A 21412-nucleotide genomic window follows, 5' to 3' on the forward strand; every position below is an offset into this window, starting at 1 on the left:
ATCTTCCCATAATACCCTAGTTCGGGGGTGGGGTGGCGAGAGTGTTGAATTAGATGGGTAATTAAATTGACACCCATATCTTAATGTCTTGGAGGGCCATTCTCTTGTATGTTTCAGTTAATGGCATGTGAGGGCAGTGCAGTGAGTGTTAATCCTTTGGAATTTTCAAGGCTTTATATTGGCTGAATAATAAAATTGCTGTGCCAAACCAGTTTGGCTGCTTAGTCCTGCATTTTAAGAAAGTCTGATTTTTTTTTTCCTTTCTCCTCTTCCCCCCCCCTCCCCCCCCCCCCCCACCCATATTACAGGCTTTCATTTGAAAGGATTCTTTTGTGTAATCTTCATTGTTTAAGAAACTGTGCAATACATAGTCTTCCTTGGAATTTAAGACAATAGAAGAGTTTGTTTGAAGTTGTTCCTTTATCTTAGCGCTTGATTGACATTTTGGAATTTCTATAAACTGAAGATGGATAGTTTCCCCAAAAAAATGAGTTAACCAGCATTTACACAGTACTGAGCCAGTTTTTATAAGAGGCGCTGGTCACAACCAGTTCATTCTGCTACCTTTGGGATGAAGGTACAAAAGCTTGAAGACCAGCAGATCGAAGATCAAGAACAGTTCCTTTTCTTTAAATTTTTTTATTTTTCACACCATGAATCATACTGACCAAAATACACACAAACATTTCCCTCTTGAATATACACAGTGTCATTTTCTCCCCTTTTTCCCCCTCCCCCCCTCACTCAACATTTAACATATATGATACATTAAACCCATTAGACAATGTCATCACACAATGAAAATAAACAAGAAATTTGTCTTCTACTTTTACATACTTAGTCCGTTCATTTTGTCGTCTTCTCCTTCTGTCATTTTAGGCGGTGGAGGTCCGCGGTAGGAACAGTTCCTCAGGCAATCAGGCTCTTGAATCTACTTGTTACACTTTGGACGACTCAGTATAAAAAGGACTGGCTCCACCATTGTAACACCACTTTTCTTGCACTATGGGAATTCTGTATTTATCCCTCTTTTGTGTTGTCTCCTTTTAATTCGTGCAATTGCAGATTTTTCTGAAGAAATTGTTCGGCTGCAGCAAGTAAGAATTTCAATAAAATTTACGTAGTTTCCTTGAGGTGTGCATTATTGATGCAGATTTGCAAACTTAATTGTACTTTTATTGTACAAGTGGGGGCCCTGTAAATTTTCTGGTCTACTCCACAAATATTGTCCAAATTGAGCAGTACCAGTATTTTCCCTTTTGGAATACTGCAGTAGTTAATCTTCAGGGGGAGTAATTGTGACAGCTGGGAGATTTTCAAGCATATAATTAAATCATTTGGTTTTTTTAAAAAAAGCTGATAACCATGGATTGAATTTAAACAGTCAATTGGTTTATTGACCTTCTTTCAAGAAAGTTAATCTTGTATTCTTTTCTAATCTGGCCACCTTCATACAGAGATTGCTGACAACTGTGAATCAATCATCTTCCATTCCTGAGATAATCTCTGGGAGTGTTGTCACCCCTAGAACAAGTAATGAGAAATAACCCATATTAGTTTTCTTCCTTTTTAAATCATTAATTTTCCATTATGTTCCTATGTGAATGCAGCAATGTAGATGCTCCTATTAATGGTCTCTCTGAAAGTGAACGGGATTTGTGGTATTTTGCTCAAAATTGTCACCTAGAAGGTGGAAGATTTTGCGATTGCACTTCAATTTTTTTTTTCCAAGTATAATTGTCCACAGTGGTGGAAAAGGAAATCTTAAACAAATTTGACTGCTCAGCTAGAGTTTAGGTTGTAGTGGTAGACGGTGAAGTGTTAAATAAACCGAATTACTGGATATGTGCTTCAGAAGTATATTAATACAGGGAGTGAGACCTAATATTGGAGAAGTGGAAAATGTCAGGTCTACATCCCTATCTGTTCAGTGATGTTTTTAACTTTTTTTTCTTTGAAGTCCTTGACCTTTGTTAAACATCTCATTAATTTTCTGATAGTTGACTGTTATGCAGTAACATGCATTTAAGAATGAATGCATAAGTGGTGAGAAAGAGAGTGTGACATCAGCCATTCATCCTCTACCCAAGTCTAAAAGTGGGACTGAGGAGAAGTCTTGGTAACAGCAGTGAAAAGCAGCATTTAGTTGCAAGTCTTTAATTTTGTGTCATGTTGCAAGAGTTTGTAAGACTTCCAAATTGGGACAACCAGGTTAAAACTAAAGTTATAATAAAAGATTATATTTCTTGCCTTAATTAAAATAGAAATGCAGAGTTAATATTTGAAGATGAGGAATCTTCCATCTGAAACATTAACTCTCTTGCCACAGATGCTACCTGACCTGCTCATAGCATTTTTTTTAAATTTGGATTTCTGGTGTCTACAGTTATTTTTTATTTTCAAATCGCTATGCTGCTTTGAAAAGCGCAAGTAATCCAAAGCTATAATATTGACCTTCAGTGGACTTGCTATTTTGGCGAATCCATTGTGGATACGAGCCCAAAATTGTCTGATGGAAAGTGTCCTATTGGTGTGGATTATAACTAGTGTCTTGTTCAATTTCATTCTGCTGGAAATTGAGGAAAGATTCTATCCCTCATTAATTGCACTGAAATGTTTAAATGCTGTATGAGAATCCAGTAACACATGAAATCCAGAAGCCCATTGAAGATCATGGCTAACACTGAGTGCATTCTGTTGCTGCTCTTAAACTTAGGGGAAATTATATACCACTGTGTTCTCCTTGCAGTGCCAATAGGTATTTGAAGTAATTCCCTGTTCATTTCATCAGTTGGTACAGATCTCCCATTTAATTTGGTTGAATATAGTGGAAAGCTCTGGGTAATTCCTTGCAGATTGTTCCTAATCCTTTGCTGAAATACTTGTGCTTCTGTTTCATTCCAAAGCTCCTTTGACTTTTAAACTTCAAGCTGTTGAATTGAAATTTCTCACAAATGCAACTTGTTTCCAATGTTTTTCACCTTGAAGAAAGGGAAAATTATATAAAATGATGCAAAATAATTTGTTAGTCTGTTCAAAATAAGAATGGTCATCAGTATTGTAATCCAGATCTTTGAGATGAGTGAACTCCTTTGCACTACTTTTGAATTTCATCCTTTAAGTGAAAGGAATATTTTGTTAATGCATTCTTCATCATATTATTAATTGGTCAGCTGATGACTGAACAGTTTATTTTAGATGGGTATTTGAATAGGAGAGAATGAGGGACGAGTCTACCCCTGTTTATAAGGGTAGATGGGGGTGTGATTGCAGCCATCTATTACAAATTAAAATTTCAGAGTTTGACTTCCTCAAAAACAGTTCCACACTGCACCTCACTCAGCTGCTTTTTTAAAAACAACTCAAAGTAGTTATCTCTATTGGTTTGTTTCTTTGACAATTTGGTAATTCAAAATGAACACCCTTTTTGTAGCCTATTGTCTTCTGTTTTGTATTGACTATGTGAACAGATGAGGGGAGAAAAGACTGCAGCATGAATTTTGAGAGTGGTGCAAATCCTGGTAGTCTTTCACCTTACTTCTCTGTGGCATTGATCAATATCTTGCACTATCAAGACTACATTGAAGTTGACAGAAATTGAATCCTCTTTGCTGTCCTTGTGTGGAAGTGAGAGAGGCCTTTTAGTTTCTCAAGCCATTTTTGCCTTTCTTTGAGAGAATGGTTGATCCATGCAACTCCTGTACCCATTTTCAGTATCCATTAATATCTTGCAGTTGACAGTTGCATTTCATGAACTACAACCATAGCTTGTGTTTCATCCATCTGCTCTTAATTTTAACCCTTGAGACCAGAAACCCGCTAAATTGGGATGTGAATGACCTGTTTTGAATGCCTCCAAGGCCACCAAAACCTCCTGGAGCTATGATGTCTAGAAGTGCTCACAGAATTCCAAATGTTGTTCAAACTGTATCAACACTTCTGCACACTACAAGAATAATTGGAGTTTTTAAGTTTCCATTATTTCCTGTTGTACTTGATGTATGTGCATAATCTCCAAAACCTTTAAAGCCTGCAACCAGCTTGTGTCATTTAGAAACTATTGTTCTATCTTTCATTTTAAACTGGATGCATGCTCTTTCCCTAATTTCCAATCCTAGACTGAGATCCACTTTGTGTATGGTAAGTGCGTGGGTATATTAACTGTTCCTTATCTTTTCCCACACCATGTTCAAGTAACATACAAATACTGTACTGGATGGTCCATCCTTTTGTTGATCTTCATGTCCAATACTCCTACTGAAGAATTAAGCTTGCTAAATTAGTTTTGAATTTAAGATTTCCTAAAAGCAAGTTCTGTTCAGATTTCATTAATTTTCCATGGAAAATCAGAAAGTACTGTTGCTCAGAGAATTGTCACATGCAGTAGTTACATAGATATTACTTTCAAAGTTGAATCCTGTTGACTTGCCAAACACCTTTTTTAAAAAATCTTTGTATTATCATTCAGATACTTGTTTTTTTTTTAAACTTGTACTGTCTATAAATGTATTCCAGCTGTGATTTGGCTTATTATCCAGTTCGGAAGTATTTCTTCCATTGACTTTATTTTCTATCTGGAGAACTCCTGTTTGAGAACAAGTTACTCAGTTGTGTTTGTTTTTGTCTAGGCGGAAGCTGACGTATCCTCCTTGAATAGACGTATCCAGCTGGTGGAGGAAGAGTTGGATCGTGCTCAGGAACGTCTGGCTAATGCCCTGCAGAAACTAGATGAAGCTGAAAAGTCAGCAGATGAGAGTGAACGGTAAGAGATAAATGACAACTGGTTGCTATGTTAACTTTCTGGGAAGAAATTTTGCTTTTTCCATCACCTCCCCTATCCTGGAACAAGTTACTGCTTGATATTGTTTTGTAGGAGCTATGACTTTGTGGAACACTAGTCTTTTGTGCTTCTGTTTTGCTCAAATTGTCAGCTAAGAATAGTAACCATGAAAAGCAAAATATTGCTGCTTTTGGAAACCCTGAAATAAAACAGAAAACACTGGAAGAATGGTGAAGAAAGAGACACTTGATACCCTGTCATGGGGACTCTTAAGTAATTTCCAGCTTTAGACAGCTCAGACAGAAGTGTGTGAAGCCCCTGGACCACATGACGTATTAACCATTATAGAAGTACTGGGTCTGAAATTTAATAGCTGGAGCTGAGAATCATGGTCAAACTAGACTTTCCTTCAGATGGCATGAAATGATCAGTTGTTAAAGGAAACCTGAGGTGATTAGCACGTGTTGTCCCTTGTTCCCCCTTTTTTTTCGCCCTTGCCTATCCTGAGGAATATAGGGAAAAGTTGAAAATAATGGAATTGGATTCCATCAGCTATTTTCTCATTGAATGACTGAGTGAGATAAGTATCCTAAAATAGCTTCTCTGTCACCTAGATTTACTCTTTTGGTGGATTGTAAAACAAGAACAAACTTGAATCAAACATGTTCTTGCTCAGTCAGTCAGAAGGACGAATAACTTTCCGTTTCTGTTCACTTGCGCATTCTTGACAAGTTGTAAGTGATCCGTTGCCTATATAATTTATAAGGGTGTTTGATTATTACCTGAAGTGGGGAGCTGTAGAAGAGCTGGTATAATCTAGTCCCTCTGGGGGAAAAAAATATTCAGAAGACAAAAATTTTCAGTATGTATTCACTAGTCTGAAAAAAATGAAGAATATTTTAACTTTTTTGTATTGATTGATAATTGGGTACATTTAACATTTTTTGCAGAGGAATGAAGGTTGTGGAGAGCAAAGTTTTAAAGGCTGAAGAGATAATGGAAATGCAAGAGATGCAACTGAAGGAAGCCAAACATATTGCTGAGGAAGCAGACCGCAAATATGAAGAGGTGATGTTTTTGCTTGTTCTTATCTGAGTGAATGTTCCTAATGTGTAGTCGTAAAAGAGTAGATTATTCTCACATTTGGCAAACCATGCACGAGAGATTACAATGTTTAATCCTGTTTTTAGTTTTGCATCATAGAGACCTGGCTGTAGGAAAGTTCATACCAAGTGATTACTAGTACCTACAGCATGCTCTGCTTTTGTCTTCACTGCTCATTGTGTTGCAATTGGCCTCTGCAGTGATACAAGTGGTTCAAAGTGAAGATTGTGCAGGATTTTTGGGCATCATGGATGCAACTGACTTTTCAGCAATGGTCATGTGACTTTTCAGCATTGCTGTTTGGACTAACGTTGGCATCTCTAATTTCTTGGTTTTAGGACTTGTCTGTTGCATTGCGTGATAACCAATGACCCAAAATATCTGTGCAACCAGTTTGTCCATATGAGCTAGTCTCATTTTTCTGTTTAGGCCCACTTATCTCTCATTCTCTCCTATTCAAACACTCATTTAAATGTCTCTTTAAACATTACAATTGTACCTGCCTGTACAGTTTTGTTTAACCATTTGTTCCATATACCCATATAAACATGGGGAACATTGATCCTCATATCCCTTTTAAAATAATTCACCTTATGTCTTTCATGATTTTATAGTTTTGCAAGATCATCCCTCTGCTTCCTGCACTCCAGGGCGAGAAATGCCTGCCTATCCAGTCTCAAGCCTCCAGTCATGTTAGAATCCTTGTGAATCTTTTCCAGCTTGTTGACATCCTTCCTTGAGCTGGGCAACCGAAAATAGACAACATTTCAAATGTTGCCTCACCAACGTTTTGCACTGCAGTAACATGACATCCCAACTCCTGTACTCTGCACCCTGACTAATGAAGGCAAGCATGCCAAATGCTGCCTTCACCACCTTGTCTACCAATGTCGCCACTTTCCAAGTGTAGTTTTAAATTGCACCAAATGCTGTATTAAGTTTTTGTCATATTAACGTTTTGTTTGCAGGTAGCACGTAAACTTGTCATCCTTGAAGGCGAGCAGGAGCGAACTGAGGAGCGTGCTGAACAGTCAGAAAGGTAATTTTGAATTCTGTTAACTTTTATTAGTGACTCAGTTACTAGAAAGAGCATCCCCAAGTCTTCTAAGTACTGTGCATTGTGCAACGGTAAAATTGATGGCTTTTGATTTGAAAACAACGATCTAGTCCATTGAATTCACTCATTCTGGGAAGGTGTGTTTGACAGTTCCATGCTATCAAGATCAACTTGGATGTTCAATTATTTATTATATTCCCTCCCTGCCATCTTGTCTTTCCCTCACTACTGTGCCCTCCTACCCCACTCCCCAAAAAGAATTGCTGCAAGCTAGATAGACATTGTCATTGGGCTACAGTATTGATGAGGGAAAAAAATCATGATGAAAAATCATGGTTGATCTTCTCATTTCACTTATACCCCTTCCCTCACCAGTCGCCCAAAAAATCTTGTACCAATCTTACTCCAGCATAACACAAGAAATGGGAGTAGAAGCCACAACCTCATCTTGACTTTGTCATTCAATAAAATCATAATGGATCCCTAATCCATGTATTGCTATCCCTTGATTCTGCATGTCCAAAAGTCTTTTTCTCTTGGGACCATGGTTCAGCTCCATGCTCAGTAAACACATTGAACCATGGTATTTAAGTTATCATGTAACTTTGAGTTCTGTTTTTTCCAACTGATCCTGTTCTCAGGATAATAAAGTAGCAGGTGAATGTTGCAAGAGATGTTATCAAGAGTGGAAATTGTTTTGTAAACCAAGTGTGTATTTTTTTTTTCAAAATGAAATTTTTCGACATTCTGTGAAACTTATCCACTCATCCTTGAAGCATGTTCCATTTGATCTGTAGTGGGGGAGAGAAGTTAGCAAGATTATTGTTTTACTGATGAGAGTTGGTGAGGTAAGGTATTGTGGTTAACGTGTCTGGAAATGGTGCTTGCATTTTGACCTCTGGGGATGTTTTTTGAAACATAGGAAGTGTGTAATTATGTGAAAAGTTTCATTTTTGAAATGATAGTTGAATTTTATTGGGTTATTGATCTACCTCGTTTCCTGGAGAGGGGTTGAAATAATTATTGCATCAGATCCCCACCAGCTATCTTAAAAATTGAAGTAAATAATTATCACGACCCAAAATATTGCACTTTTGCTTTGATTTTGGCACCTTTAGGTTAACTAATTTTACCATTGAAATTGAAAAATTATACTCCATCATTTGTCAGGCTAATTAACTTTGTACTTTGGATGTTGCTTTGTGATCCAGAATAATGTACCTAATAAATAAAAAGCAGAATGGGCTTTATGCCTGTTTGCTGCTCAATGAGACATCTGTTCTCTTTCCAAAATAAATAGGCGGATTTTGATAGGACCCCTGATTTTTGTCTTTCATGATTAGAGCTGGTTTGTGGCTTCTCAAGTTTCAGCAATGTTCTGAAATTTTGAAGTGGATATTCTTGTGCAGGTCTAGATGACCAACTCAGGAAGCCTTGTTAACTTCCTGTGTTTTGATCTAGCAATTGGCTAACTCCACTTTGAATCCAGATCAAATTTGCTAACTAGTGTGCATTAGTTGGCTACGTTGCTGGAAAATGACTTTAATCGGACATGACCAAAATATCTTTGCAGCGTTCTCGAGAAACTCTATTCTCAAAATTAATACTTTTACAGTTGATTGGATGAAATGTGATTTTTGTTTTTCATGTCAATTGAAAAAGTAAAAGTTGTAAATTTAAGTATTTGCATCATGGTGTTAGGGAAGGGAGTGCAGTGGCTCTTAAGCTACTCTGTTGTGCAATTAAATTAATGCATCTTTGAGGTGAAACAGAAATGAGTAAATCCTTTTAATTTCAAAAGATGGATCTGTGACAGTAGTTATTTCAGTTCCTATGTTATTCTGTACAATTTGGTGAATGGACTAATGATAGCGGGCACATGGTTTTCTTTTCCCCTGTTGAATTGCATGCTGAATACTCCCTGGGATTTGTCCCTGTTCTGCTCCCTTACTGTGGAATAACTCAGTCGGGCCCGGCAATTGGAAGAGGAGCTTAAAGTAATGGACCAAAGCTTGAAATCGTTAATGGCCTCAGAGGAAGAGGTATTATTCCCAGAAATCCACTAACTACTTCTTTCCTCTCTCCATCTTTGTTTTCTCTGAGAAAATATTAAAGCTACATTCCTTGCAACTTTTACTGCTGCTGCTGTTCTGCTTCCTGGTAGTTTGTGTGTTCTTGATTTTTTTTTTTCTCCCAGTGGAGACCCATAGCAGCTGAATTCTGGAATAGAGATGTGGCTTCAATACTTTCTGTGGCCGTCAGGTCGCTTGGACCTTTTTACTGCTCATTGGAGTTAACAACTCTCCATTTGTTTTTGGAGTCTTGCTAACAGTGGGGTGATTGTATCAACAAGTCAGAATTATGAATGTAATTTCCCCCAATCGTCAATAGATTCCAGGTAAGTACCTATCAATTGCCCATCATCCCTGAATGTTCTGGTTTAAGGTCCTGCAGTTTGTTTTTGCACATACTGAGTGTGTTGGGGCCTAAATTGTGAGAGCCAGGAATGTTTGGTTGCTATGGGTTTCTTACTACTTTCTGCATATTCTCAACCTCCTTCTTTCCCAAACCAAACTATCTTGTTCTGAACAGTAAATGTGCTGAGATTGAAGAAGAATTGAGAAATGTCACCAACAGCCTGAAGTCTTTGGAAGCACAAACTGAAAAGGTAGGAGCATTCTGAGCACAACTACTTCTAAAGCCATGGTATCCCCATAAGGTCCTTTCTACTCTGGTTACAAAATTTGTATGAAACTGAATGTCGAACTGTTTTAGTCCAGAATTGAACTGCTAAACCACTATTAACCCTTTTTATGTCTGCATAGTGCAAGGTAATGGTCACATTGGCCAGGCAAAACTGAATCAAGAACAAAATTTTGCGGTAATAAATTACTATTTTGTATTTTGATTTTTACCAGTAGAAGTACTGCAAATTAAATAAGATGTGTAGTTTAAATAAGAGGTGGACTGAAACTTTGAGGGAGCAGTTTTAATCGTGCATTATGGAGCAAAAATATGAATAACTTGTCAGCATTGCCATTTTCTCCTGGTAGCGACATTTGATTGCTCTGTGAAATTGCTGTCAAAGTATTTCTACTTTTCGTAATTTAAACAATGCATAAAACTTCAAAGGTGTATGTACCATGACTAACATCAAAATAGTTGTCATCTTGTCTGTCTAAAATATTTTCATGTCTTCTTGAAAGTTTTGAAGCTTGTGTTAAGTGGTCTCAGGAAAAGGCTATTTATTGTTTATCATTTGAATATGTTAGATGCGACCCAGGATATGGGGATACCATTGCTTTAGTTGTCTTGGAGCTGATGAGAACTTTTGGCTAAATAGCAGTGGAGAACTGTTCAAGTTGGCTTTCCCTCCAGTCCATTTAACTACAGCATTTCTGATGACTTGGGATAGAGTACAGGGCTGAATAGAACAAAATTGCTCTGCCGTTTTATTTTTATTCCAGTTTTTTAGTTGATTTGATTTTATAATGGTGCTTATTGAAATGCCCTGGATATTTCTCAAGTCATCTTTGTTCTTTTTTGAAATCTCCTCTCTACATTCTTTTGTGTAATGTTTATGAATGTTGCAACTTGAAGTTTCACTGATAGCAATGTAGAACAGAGCTCTGTGTGGATTCCCATTTCCTTTGAAGATAATTAATGAACATTCTTTTAATTTTACACCCAGTATTTAATACATGTCCACAAACCCCACTTCAAAGTTGTTTTCAACCATTCCCAAGATGTTTTTTTTTCCCCCTCGCTAGCAGTGTAGTGAATTGTTCAATCAAGAATTTCTGATAATTTTAAATCATTGTGCCCTGATGTGGAAATAAATACTTTGACTAAAAATCAAGAACTCAGTAGTTCAGTTCAGTACATTGGTGGTTGAAATTCCCACTATGGCAAGAGTGGTCTAAAATAAATGAGACAATTATTCATTAATGAGTTGCACTGAGAACCACCTTCATGTGTTGTTCTTGTACACCTTCCACCACCTGATGCTACTGGTAATCACCATTTCCTTGAGCTAATGTCTGCTTTCAATGCAAGTTCAGTAGAAAAGATCTCGATTAAGGCACAGACATATTGCTAAACTGAGAGATAATCAAAATTAAAAAAATTTTTTTAGACCTACAGCATGGTAACAGGCCCTTTCAGCCCACGAGCCTATGCCACCCAACTTGCACTCAATTGACCCACACCACCTGTACATTTTGAATGGCGGGAGGAAACCAGAGCACTTGGGGGAGAACCCACTCAGACACGGAGAGAATATGCAAATTCCTTACAGACGACCAGGATTCGAATCCCGGTTGCTGGCCCTGTAAAGGCGTTCCGCTAACTATGCCAACTGAGCTGCCCTGTTTTTGGAGGCAGTGCCTGCTTCATACCAGTATATTGGCAACATGCTTCAGGAAAGCTGAAAACAAACTTTATGTATAAAATGGCTTACCGCCGTTTGACCAGCTGTTTCACAGCTATTTCTTGTGTTTGAATAAATTAGAGCTAAATGTTTGTCTTTCTGACCAGGTGAGAATTTAAATTTACCAGTTTTCTTGATCAGTGGAGTAGGACAGAGCTGTTGGTAGTGATATTGTTCACATGATGCAACCTATTCTTAAATGCTGGTTCCTCAGCATGGAGCATATAAAGTGGACTATATTGCTCAAAAAGATGCATTTATTTCTGTGGGAATTGAGTGGACTTTGGTAGATTATGATTAAAACTTTATGTTCCACATTTAGAAAGGAAAATGCTATATTCTGTGAACCATTGATTTTTTTTTAATTAAATGTGTATTTATCTGCCAGTATGCTTCAAAAGAAGATAAATATGAAGAAGAAATCAAGCTGTTAACAGACAAACTAAAAGAGGTGAGTGATGGCATTTTATCCACATTCATCCATGGAATAATCTATTTTTGGCTGAGGGAAGTAGAGGTGCGGACTGCCACTTTGAAATTTGCTGGCAGTATGGATTGAGGATATACCATATAAATAGAGTCTTGAAACCCTCAAAAATATCTCAATGGTGGTCGACTTGTATGTCAGATACACTTTTGAGACCTTAAATTCAACTGATAAAACCACTTTTTATAAGAACTATTTAAAAACTTTTAAAACAATATAAAATCAATAACAGGAAAAAAAAGATTTTTGTATAATATAATAAACCCCCTCCCCCTCAGCCAGCCCCTGTAAGGGGAGCCAAAAAATACATAAAACACAAGATCTCACTTCATTATGCCAACGTACAATATTAATCTCTACATTGTCTTTCCAAGTATTTGCTACACATTTTCGTGCCACAATTAACACCAAATGAACAAATGCAATTTGAAACTTATCCAACCCCAATCCAGTCAAAGAAACTGTGTAACCCACCAAAAAAAATCACTGGATCTAATGGTAATTTAAATTTAAATAATTTCTCCAAAACCAAAACCTTTTCCCAAAATGGTTGTACCTTATCACAAGACCAAACTGCGTGCAAAAAGGTTCCAGTACTTAACCCACATCTAAAACAAGAATCCAAATGACCAAATCCATATTTTTTCAATTTCTCAGGAGTCAAATATAACTGATGCAAAAAAATTATAATTAACAGAACCATATCTTACATTAGTCAATTTAGTTACCCCTTCATGACACATATCCTCCCAATCCTCTTGAGATATAACACGTTAAATCACTTTCCCATTTATTACTGGATTTCTCCAAATTCGGTTTTTCCAAACTTTCCTGTAACAATAGATACTTATCTGAAATAAAACCTTTCTTTGGTATAAAGGAAATCAAAGAATTTACCGATATATCAAATTTCTCCCTCAATTGATTAAAAGAAAGAAACTGTCCTTCAAAACAATCCTGAATCACTTTTATTACCCTGAGAATAACATATCTTTAAATGCTATTAAACATTGAAAAAGGAATAAGCTGATTTTGATATAATGGAATTTGAATTGATAATTTACCCTTCGTTCCTAGAACCTCATTTCTTTTAACCCATATCTTTAACAAATGTTTTAATACTGGCATATCATTATCCCTGCAATAAATTCAAATTCCACTTGTGTATGAACTGGTGAACATCAAATTCGGAAATACAAGCTAGCTCCACCTTAGCCCAACTAAGGGACTGATCAATATACATCATTCTACTAACAAACTTAACTGTGCAGCTTCGTAGTAATTTTGAAAGTGAGGTAACTGAAGTCCACCTAATGCATATTTCCATGTCAATTTCTGTAAAGCTACTCGAGCTAATTTTCCCCTCCATAAAAATTTCCTCACCGCCTTACTCAAATCCTGAAAAAAGCCCTTTGAAAGTGAACATGGTATTGACTGAAATAAGTATTGAATACGAGGAAAAAATTCATTTTAATACAATTTACTTGACATGTTAATGGAAGATCTTTCCATTTAATCAAATCCGTTTTGATCTTTTTCAATAAAGGTACGTAATTTAACTTGTATAAAGATTGATCATTTTCATTCACAATTACCCCTAAATATTTAATTTTATCAGACCATCTTAATTTTATAATATTTTTACACTCTTTATAATCTCCTTCCAAAATTGGCAATATCTCACTCTTATCCCAATTTACTTTATACCCAGATAACTCCCCAAATTGAACCAAACATTCCTGTAAATATTTCAAAGACTGTTCTGGATATGTCAAATAAACCAATACATCATCAGCAAATAAATTAATCTTGTATTCATCGTCTGCAATTCTTATCCCTTTAATCTTATCATTCTGTTGAATTGTCTGCGCTCATGGTTCAATCACCAATGCAAACAAGGCTGGTGATAATGGACAACCTTGTCGGGTTGATCGCGATAATTTAAATGGCAAGGAAGTTTGACCATTTGTCACCACCCTAGCAACTGGATTTTTATATAATGCCTTAACCCAAATTAAACTTCTTTAACACCTTAAATAGAAAATTCCATTCAACCCTATCAAAAGCTTTTTCTGCATCAAGCGCTGTCTCGATGTATTGATCAACGTTTTCAATCTAAGAATATTATGAGATGCACTTCTTTTTCTTTTTTTTTCTTTGGCTTGGCTTCGCGGACGAAGATTTATGGAGGGGGTAAAAGTCCACGTCAGCTGCAGGCTCGTTTGTGGCTGACAAGTCCGATGCGGTACAGGCAGACACGGTTGCAGCGGCTGCAGGGGAAAATTGGTTGGTTGGGGTTGGGTGTTGGGTTTTTCCTCCTTTGCCTTTTGTCAGTGAGGTGGGCTCTGCGGTCTTCTTCAAAGGAGGCTGCTGCCCGCCAAACTGTGAGGCGCCAAGATGCACGGTTTGAGGCGATATCAGTCCACTGGCGGTGGTCAATTGGCAGGCACCAAGAGATTTCTTTAGGCAGTCCTTGTACCTTTTCTTTGGCGCACCTCTGTCATGGTGGCCAGTGGAGAGCTCGCCATATAACACGATCTTGGGAAGGCGATGGTCCTCCATTCTGGAGACGTGACCCACCCAGCGCAGCTGGATCTTCAGCAGCGTGGACTCGATGCTGTCGACCTCTGCCATCTCGAGTACTTCTCGATGCACTTCTATTCTTAATAAAAACCAACTGAGGTAAATATTTAGCAAGCCTATTCGCCAATACTTCAGCCACAATTTTATAATCCACATTTAATAAAGAGATTGTCGATACGAAGCTACATTCAACAGATCGCTCTCTTTCTTTAGAATCACTGTAATTATCACACTAGAACAAGATTCCGGTAATGACTGATCCTCAGTTATTTGTCGAAATACATCCCTAAATACGGAAGGTAAATCTTCATAAAACACCATAAAATTCCACTGAAAATCCATCATCACCTGGCAACTTTCCATTCGGCATCTCTTGTATAACTTCTTTAATCTCAAAATCTGTAAACGGAGCTTACCTCCTCTTTCCCTAAAACTAGTAAATTTAACTTCGATAAGAAGGATTCAATAGAACCAACATTCTTTATTCCCTCAGAAGTATACAATTTCTGATAAAATGAATAAAATTGGTCATTAATTTCCTGAGGTTTATAAGTAACTATTGAATTCTTTTTTAACAGCATTAATAGTTCTTGATACTTGTTCCATTTTTAATTGCCAAGCTAATACCTTATGAGCCCTTTCACCCAACTCATAATAACGTTGCTTAGATTTTTGAATTAATCGCTCATACTGATATGTTTGTAAAGTATTATAATGTTAATTTCAACATAGTTAATGCTGCTTTCTTCTGTAACCTTTTTCTGAAATTCCTTTTCCAACTCAGTGATTTGCTTCTCTAATGCCAAACTTTCCTCCAGATAATGTTTTTTAACTTTCGTAGAGTAACTAATAATTTGACCACATAGATATGCTTTTAAAGCATCCCACATTACAAAATTACTACTTACTGAATTAACATTCTCAGCCAAAAATAATCTGTTCCTTAACAAAATTAATAAACTCTGGTTTTTTCAATAACATTGCATTAAACATTGCATTAAGTTGATTGTAACACTTCAGGACTTGCGCAAGAAATGAACAACATAGAATGATCAGATATGACCCTACTCTTATATTTAGCCTCCACTGCTCTGCCTTGCAAATGTGCTGAAATAAAAAACAGATCTATTCTAGAAAATGAATCATGTCCAGATGAATAAAAATAAAAATCCTTTTCTGTTGGATTTATTCTCCTCCAAATTTCAACTAAATTCAAATCTTTCATCAAAGCTCCCATTTGTGTTGCCATCGTTGATTTCCTTATAGTTTTTGGGGATCTATCCAATAAAGGATCCAAAACACAATTAAAATCTCCAATCAAAATATTTTCATTGGCCTAATTTAATGTTTAAAAAAAAAAGGCCTCAGATATAAATCGATCATCATCGACATTAGGTGCATAAATATTCAACAATGTCCATGATTCTTCAAAAATTTTACAATTCACCATCAAAACCCTCCCAGCATTCTCCATAAGTGATTCCAATTCAAATGGTAATTTCTTATGGATCAAAATCACTACACCCTTTGCCTTAGAATTAAAAGAAGCAAACACATGTCCAACCCACTCTCTCTTCAATTTTAAATGTTCTTTTTTCAGTCAAATGTGTCTCTTGCAAAAAAGCAATATCAACTTTCATCTTTTATTTAAGCCAATCCACGTTTACGCTTAATTGGATTATTCAATCCCTGTTCATTAAAAGTTGCAAAATTCAGATTAGACATTTCTTTACCCTAACAATACAATCTTCAAGCTATTACAAAATATTGCTCCCCTTGCTAAAAAAAAACCCAACAAACAAAAAAATCTCAATAACAAACTACAATAATGTAGTAACTCCCTAAAAATCTGGGTGTGGTAAACCCACCAGTGGCGAATGACTATGAAAAGCTTCAGTGTCATCCACTGCCCCCCCCCCCCCCCAAGTCAGACTATCCCAGAACACATTCAACCCAGTAATTCCAATTCCAATGACTGTTCCGGATCTTCAATATCAAGAAGACTCTGCGTCATTTCAACCTTCTTTTCCATGTCTCCCATTCTTCCCATTCCCATTTACCCTCCTTTTAGGTGACAAAAATTGGTGACCGTCCATTTCCTCATAAATCTGGCAACAAATTAGCAAAAATGAATGCATCATGATCATTCTCAAAGAATTGAGACAAAATTTCCATAAAAAAACTTTCAGTACAGCAGGATAACGAAAAACAAATTTATAACCCTTTCTCCACAATACTTCTTTAGCTGAATTAAATTCTCTCGACACCTTTTAATAATTTCTTGACTCAAGTCAGCTTTAAAAAACACTCTGTTGCCTTGAACCATCATTGGAGTCTGATTTTGTCGAGCCTTCTGAACTGCAATCCATAATATCATTTCTCTATCCTGATATCTCAAACAACGAATCAAAATTGCATGTGGTGGTTGGCCCGGAAAGGGCTTTTTCCTCAATGCCCTATGCACCCGATCCAATTCCAGACCATTTGGAAAAAATTCACCACCCAACAGATTGGGAATCCACTTCATAAAATTTTTTACCGGATCCGAGCCTTCAATATCTTCTGGAAGACCTACTATTTTTTACATTATTTCTTTGACCTTGATTTTCTAAAGAATCTATCTTCTTCAACAATTCCTTCTTCTGAATTCCCCCAATCCACTCGAATCCTCCATATAACCATATAACCACTTACAGCACAGAACAGGCCAGTTCGGCCCTACTAGTCCGTGCCGTAGCAAATCCCCACCCTCCTAGTCCCACTGACCAGCACCCGGTCCATACCCCTCTAGTCCCCTCCTATCCATGTAACGATCCAGTCTTTCCTTAAATGTAACCAATGATCCCGCCTCGACCACGTCTGCCGGAAGCTCATTCCACATCCCCACCACCCTCTGCGTAAAGAAATTTCCCCTCATGTTCCCCTTATAATTTTCCCCCTTCAATCTTAAACCATGTCCTCTAGTTTGAATCTCCCCCTTTCTTAATTCAAAAAGCCTATCCATGTCTCTGTCCGTCTGTCCCTTTTAATCTTCTACGCTCCAGAGAAAAAAGCCCTAGTCTGCACAACCTTTCCCTGTAACTCAAACCTTGAAATCCTGTCAACATTCTCGTGAACCTTCTCTGCACTCTCTCTATTTTGTTTATATCTTTCCTATAATTTGGTGACCAAAACTGTACACAGTACTCCAAATTTGGCCTCACCAATGCCTTGTACAATTTCATCATAACCTCCCTACTCTTGAATTCAATACTCCGATTTATGAAGGCCAACATTCCAAATGCCTTCTTCACCACACCATCTACCTGAGTATCAGCCTTGAGGGTACTATTTCCCATAACTCCTAAATCCCTTTGTTGCTCTGCACTCCTCAATTGTCTACCATTCAATGTATATGACCTATTTAAATTTGCCTTTCCAAAATGTAGCACCTCACATTTCTCTGTATTAAATTCCATCAGCCATTTCTCAGCCCACACCTCCAGCCTTCCTAAATCACCTTTTAATCTACGGTAATCTACCTCACTGTCCACAATACCACCAATCTTTGTGTCATCCGCAAACTTGCTTATCCAATTCTCCACCCCTACATCCAGATCGTTAATATATATAACAAATAATAGTGGACCCAGGACCGAACCTGAGGAACTCCACTAGTCACCGGCCTCCAATTGGACAAACAATTTTCTACCACTACTCTCTGACACCTCCCATCCAACCACTGCTGAATCCATTTCACTACCTCCTTATTTATACCTACTTATACTTTTTCCATTTTTTCTCTGTTTCGTTCCACTTGATCTTTACATTCATAAATGGCTTCTTCAATTTTTTTGAAATTATCCTGTACAGTATCCACTGCCTTTATGCATCTATTAACATAACTTTCAACCACATTCATATCCTTCACAGAAGTTATTTCTTCACAGATATTATTCATTTTAATTTTCATTTCCATAAATCCTTGATTTAACTGTCTAGACATCTGTACTAACATATTTTCCATCTGGTATGCAATCCCTTCCAAAATCATAAATACAGAATCCAGTCCAGGTTCCATTACTCTCTCTTGAGGCCTACCTTCCTTAATCCCAGCCTCCATAGACTCTTCCTGCCTTAATTCCAACACAACAGGGCTTCCCTCTTCTTCCCCTACACTTGCCACTCATCCAGTGCGGCTGCGGGTCTGCACCCCCGTCAACAGCACGCCGACCTCGTCAGCCCGCTGCCATCCAGGTTCCCCCACAGCCCACACTTTATCCAGAAGTTCCCGAACATGCAACGCATCGCGCATGCCCAGGAGCGTCGCTGACCACACAGGCGTGTCTTCCGACACTGCACTGTGCACCCCTAGACCACCAAGCAATACAGCGGGCTCGCGCAACTGTCCCTGCTTGGCTGACCCGCCCGCACGCCTGACTTCACGGGCACGCGAATCAGATCCAGCCGAACCCAAAATGGAACTGGCAGCATCTTGCGATTGTGAGATTGGCTCCGGGGTTATACTCAGCCGGCCTGGAATATGTTGAGGCTTGGGAGCTCCTGCAGGTGACTCCATGGCTTCAGCTTGATAGGTAGGCCTCAATTCTTTTGTAACTTTGTCTTGGATTTCTTCACATTTGTAGTCATTTTGAATCTCCACTATTCAGAAGTCTATAAAAACTTTTTAACCACTTTCACAACTTTTAAATTCGAGTATTAATAAGTCCAACTGGGGAAAGGTGGAGCTACACGTCTTCTTTCTACGCCATCTTGCCACGCACTCAGTGTTAGCTATGATATTCAATGGGCTTCTGGATTTCATTTGTTACTGTAGTCTTATTCTGCATTCTCATACAGCATTTAAATATTTCAGTGCAATTAATGAGGAATGGAATCTTTCCTCAATTTCCAGCACAATGAATTGTCCGTTTGGAAATCGATGGATAGCTTTCTGATAGAGAAGCACTGAAAGTCCTATGCAGTGTTTTTAATAATTGCCTTATCTCTTACAGGCTGAAACTAGAGCTGAGTTTGCAGAAAGATCTGTAGTAAAATTGGAGAAGGCAATTGATGAAATGGAAGGTAACCTTTCAGTTCATACACTCATTTGTGCTATCTTCGAAATCAAGTTCCTTCTAGTGTTTGATTGCAAAATGAGGAATTGTGCATTGAATGTTTTATTAAATCTTCCTCTTTTTGTTGCTCTAGTTTTAAGTTGCGTAAACTTGAGTAAAACTATATCTTGATTCTTTTCTCAGTGTATGTGTATTGCTGGTAAGGCTAGCATGTATTGTTCATCATTAACTATCCTTGAGAAGATGGCTGTAGGGTCATGGATTCATAATCATACTGTGCAGAAATAACCCTTTCAGCCAACCATGTCCATGCCAACCATAAAATGTTTATATTTGCTAATCCTATTGAGTGAATATTCCCTTGATATTGTGTCCTGAGAGTTCTATGGTCAGAACTACACATCATATTCTGGGTGTGATCTGACCAAAATGTTTTAAAGTTGTAACAAGACTTGTGTTCTGGACCCTGACTAAGAAAACATCTGGTATCCCTTTACCCTATCTACCCTGCAGTTTCAGGGATCTTTTTGACCTGTAACCTCGGTTCCTCAATAGTCCTAGGGCCTTGTTAGTCATGGTATAATAGTCCCTCCTTTCCCCATTCTGGAATGCATCATTTGCCATGGGATCTGCTGCATCTGAGCTGTTCTTGTAGCTTTGGAATTTGAGGCAGATCTAGTTGAATAACTGGGCAGTGGTAACCACCAGGATATTGATGGTGGTCTTGAGAATAGTTGTTTTATTAACATTAAGGATTGGTGGTTGGTCTCTCCTGAGGAAAATGATAATTTTCCATTATTTTTGTGGCATGAATGCTACTTGTCACGTGTCCATGCCTAAATATTGTCTGGGTCTTGCAGCGAGCCAGCATGAGTTTTGTCATTTGCTGAAAAGTATTTGTATGGAAGCAAAATTTTCCAACTATCAACAAATAATTTGGAGACTGGACCTTGTGGACTCCAGTCCAAATGATGTCTGTGGATGTGTTGTGAGTTGCCTGCATCCTACCATGCTATTCTTTAGATTGCCAGTGGGATAGTATGTATTCGATAGAAGGGGTGGGGTTGGTGGTCAGACTGGTGTATTTTCCATGCTGCCTATAGTCAAGAACAGCCTGACAGTTGCCCTTGGCCTCTGGACCACATCACTGTTTCAACATTGGTCCTCTGAAGAAGACTTAATAATGTCGATTGGAACAACTTTGCCCTGTTGGGAATTTGAACCAGGTTGATGTTGGGTGTTTTATAGTTTTCTTCTTTGCTTTAAACCAAATGGCTTGCCAAGCCTATTCAGAGGGCAATTAAGAGTGCACCACTTTGCTACAGCTTTAGAGTTGTGAACAGACAAGGATAACATACTTCCTTACCATACCATGATAGTAATCTCTTTTGTGGGGGAATTGTTACCAAGAACATTTTAAATTTGAGTTGATTTTCAATAAACCCATGCTCATTGAGGCAGAGTTCTACAAGTTCACAACTCTTTGGTTGAAACGTTTCACATCTTAGTCCTAAATAGTTTGGCCCTTCAGACTGTAAGCCCTTCTTCTGGAGTTGCCCTACATTGGGAACATTTTTTTTCCTGTCTAGTCCTGTCAGAATTTTGTATGTTTGCGTTGGTGGTTGTTATGGTCTGTTTTGTGATTTTAATAGGATAATACAGGATTGCTCATCTAATAACAGCGACTGATGCTACGGGACGTGGTGCTGCATTTAATGCAAGGAGAATGTTAGAAAAGTGAACTTTATATTGTAAAATTGACCCAGATGAACAGCTACCAGAGTTCTAGTGCACTGACCCCTACATATGAAAGTACACAGCTCTCTAATTGCAGATCCTTTGTTTTATGTTTTGCATGAATGACTGAGCAAATAGTTGCAGGAGAAGGCCATTCAAGTCTTTGTGCCTGCGCCAC

At 37.8% G+C, this 21412-nt stretch overlaps 1 protein-coding gene across 4 annotated transcripts in view; it reads left to right on the plus strand.

Annotated features, from left to right (window-relative positions):
• LOC138757213 (tropomyosin alpha-4 chain-like) overlaps positions 1–21412 on the plus strand; it is a 110066-nt gene that overhangs the window by 82559 nt on the left and 6095 nt on the right. For 2 of the 4 annotated variants that reach the window (XM_069924189.1, XM_069924191.1), the window contains 6 exons: positions 4629–4762; positions 5731–5848; positions 6853–6923; positions 8908–8983; positions 11759–11821; positions 19435–19504. In XM_069924189.1, coding sequence (XP_069780290.1) covers positions 4629–4762; positions 5731–5848; positions 6853–6923; positions 8908–8983; positions 11759–11821; positions 19435–19504 — 532 coding nt within the window. Of the gene's footprint in view, positions 1–4628; positions 4763–5730; positions 5849–6852; positions 6924–8907; positions 8984–9533; positions 9610–11758; positions 11822–19434; positions 19505–21412 lie in introns of all 4 variants that reach the window. The other 2 variants (XM_069924190.1, XM_069924192.1) reach the window with 1 other exon arrangement.

The sequence above is a fragment of the Narcine bancroftii genome, chromosome 3 (assembly GCF_036971445.1).
Source record: "Narcine bancroftii isolate sNarBan1 chromosome 3, sNarBan1.hap1, whole genome shotgun sequence".
Lineage (NCBI taxonomy): Eukaryota > Metazoa > Chordata > Chondrichthyes > Torpediniformes > Narcinidae > Narcine > Narcine bancroftii.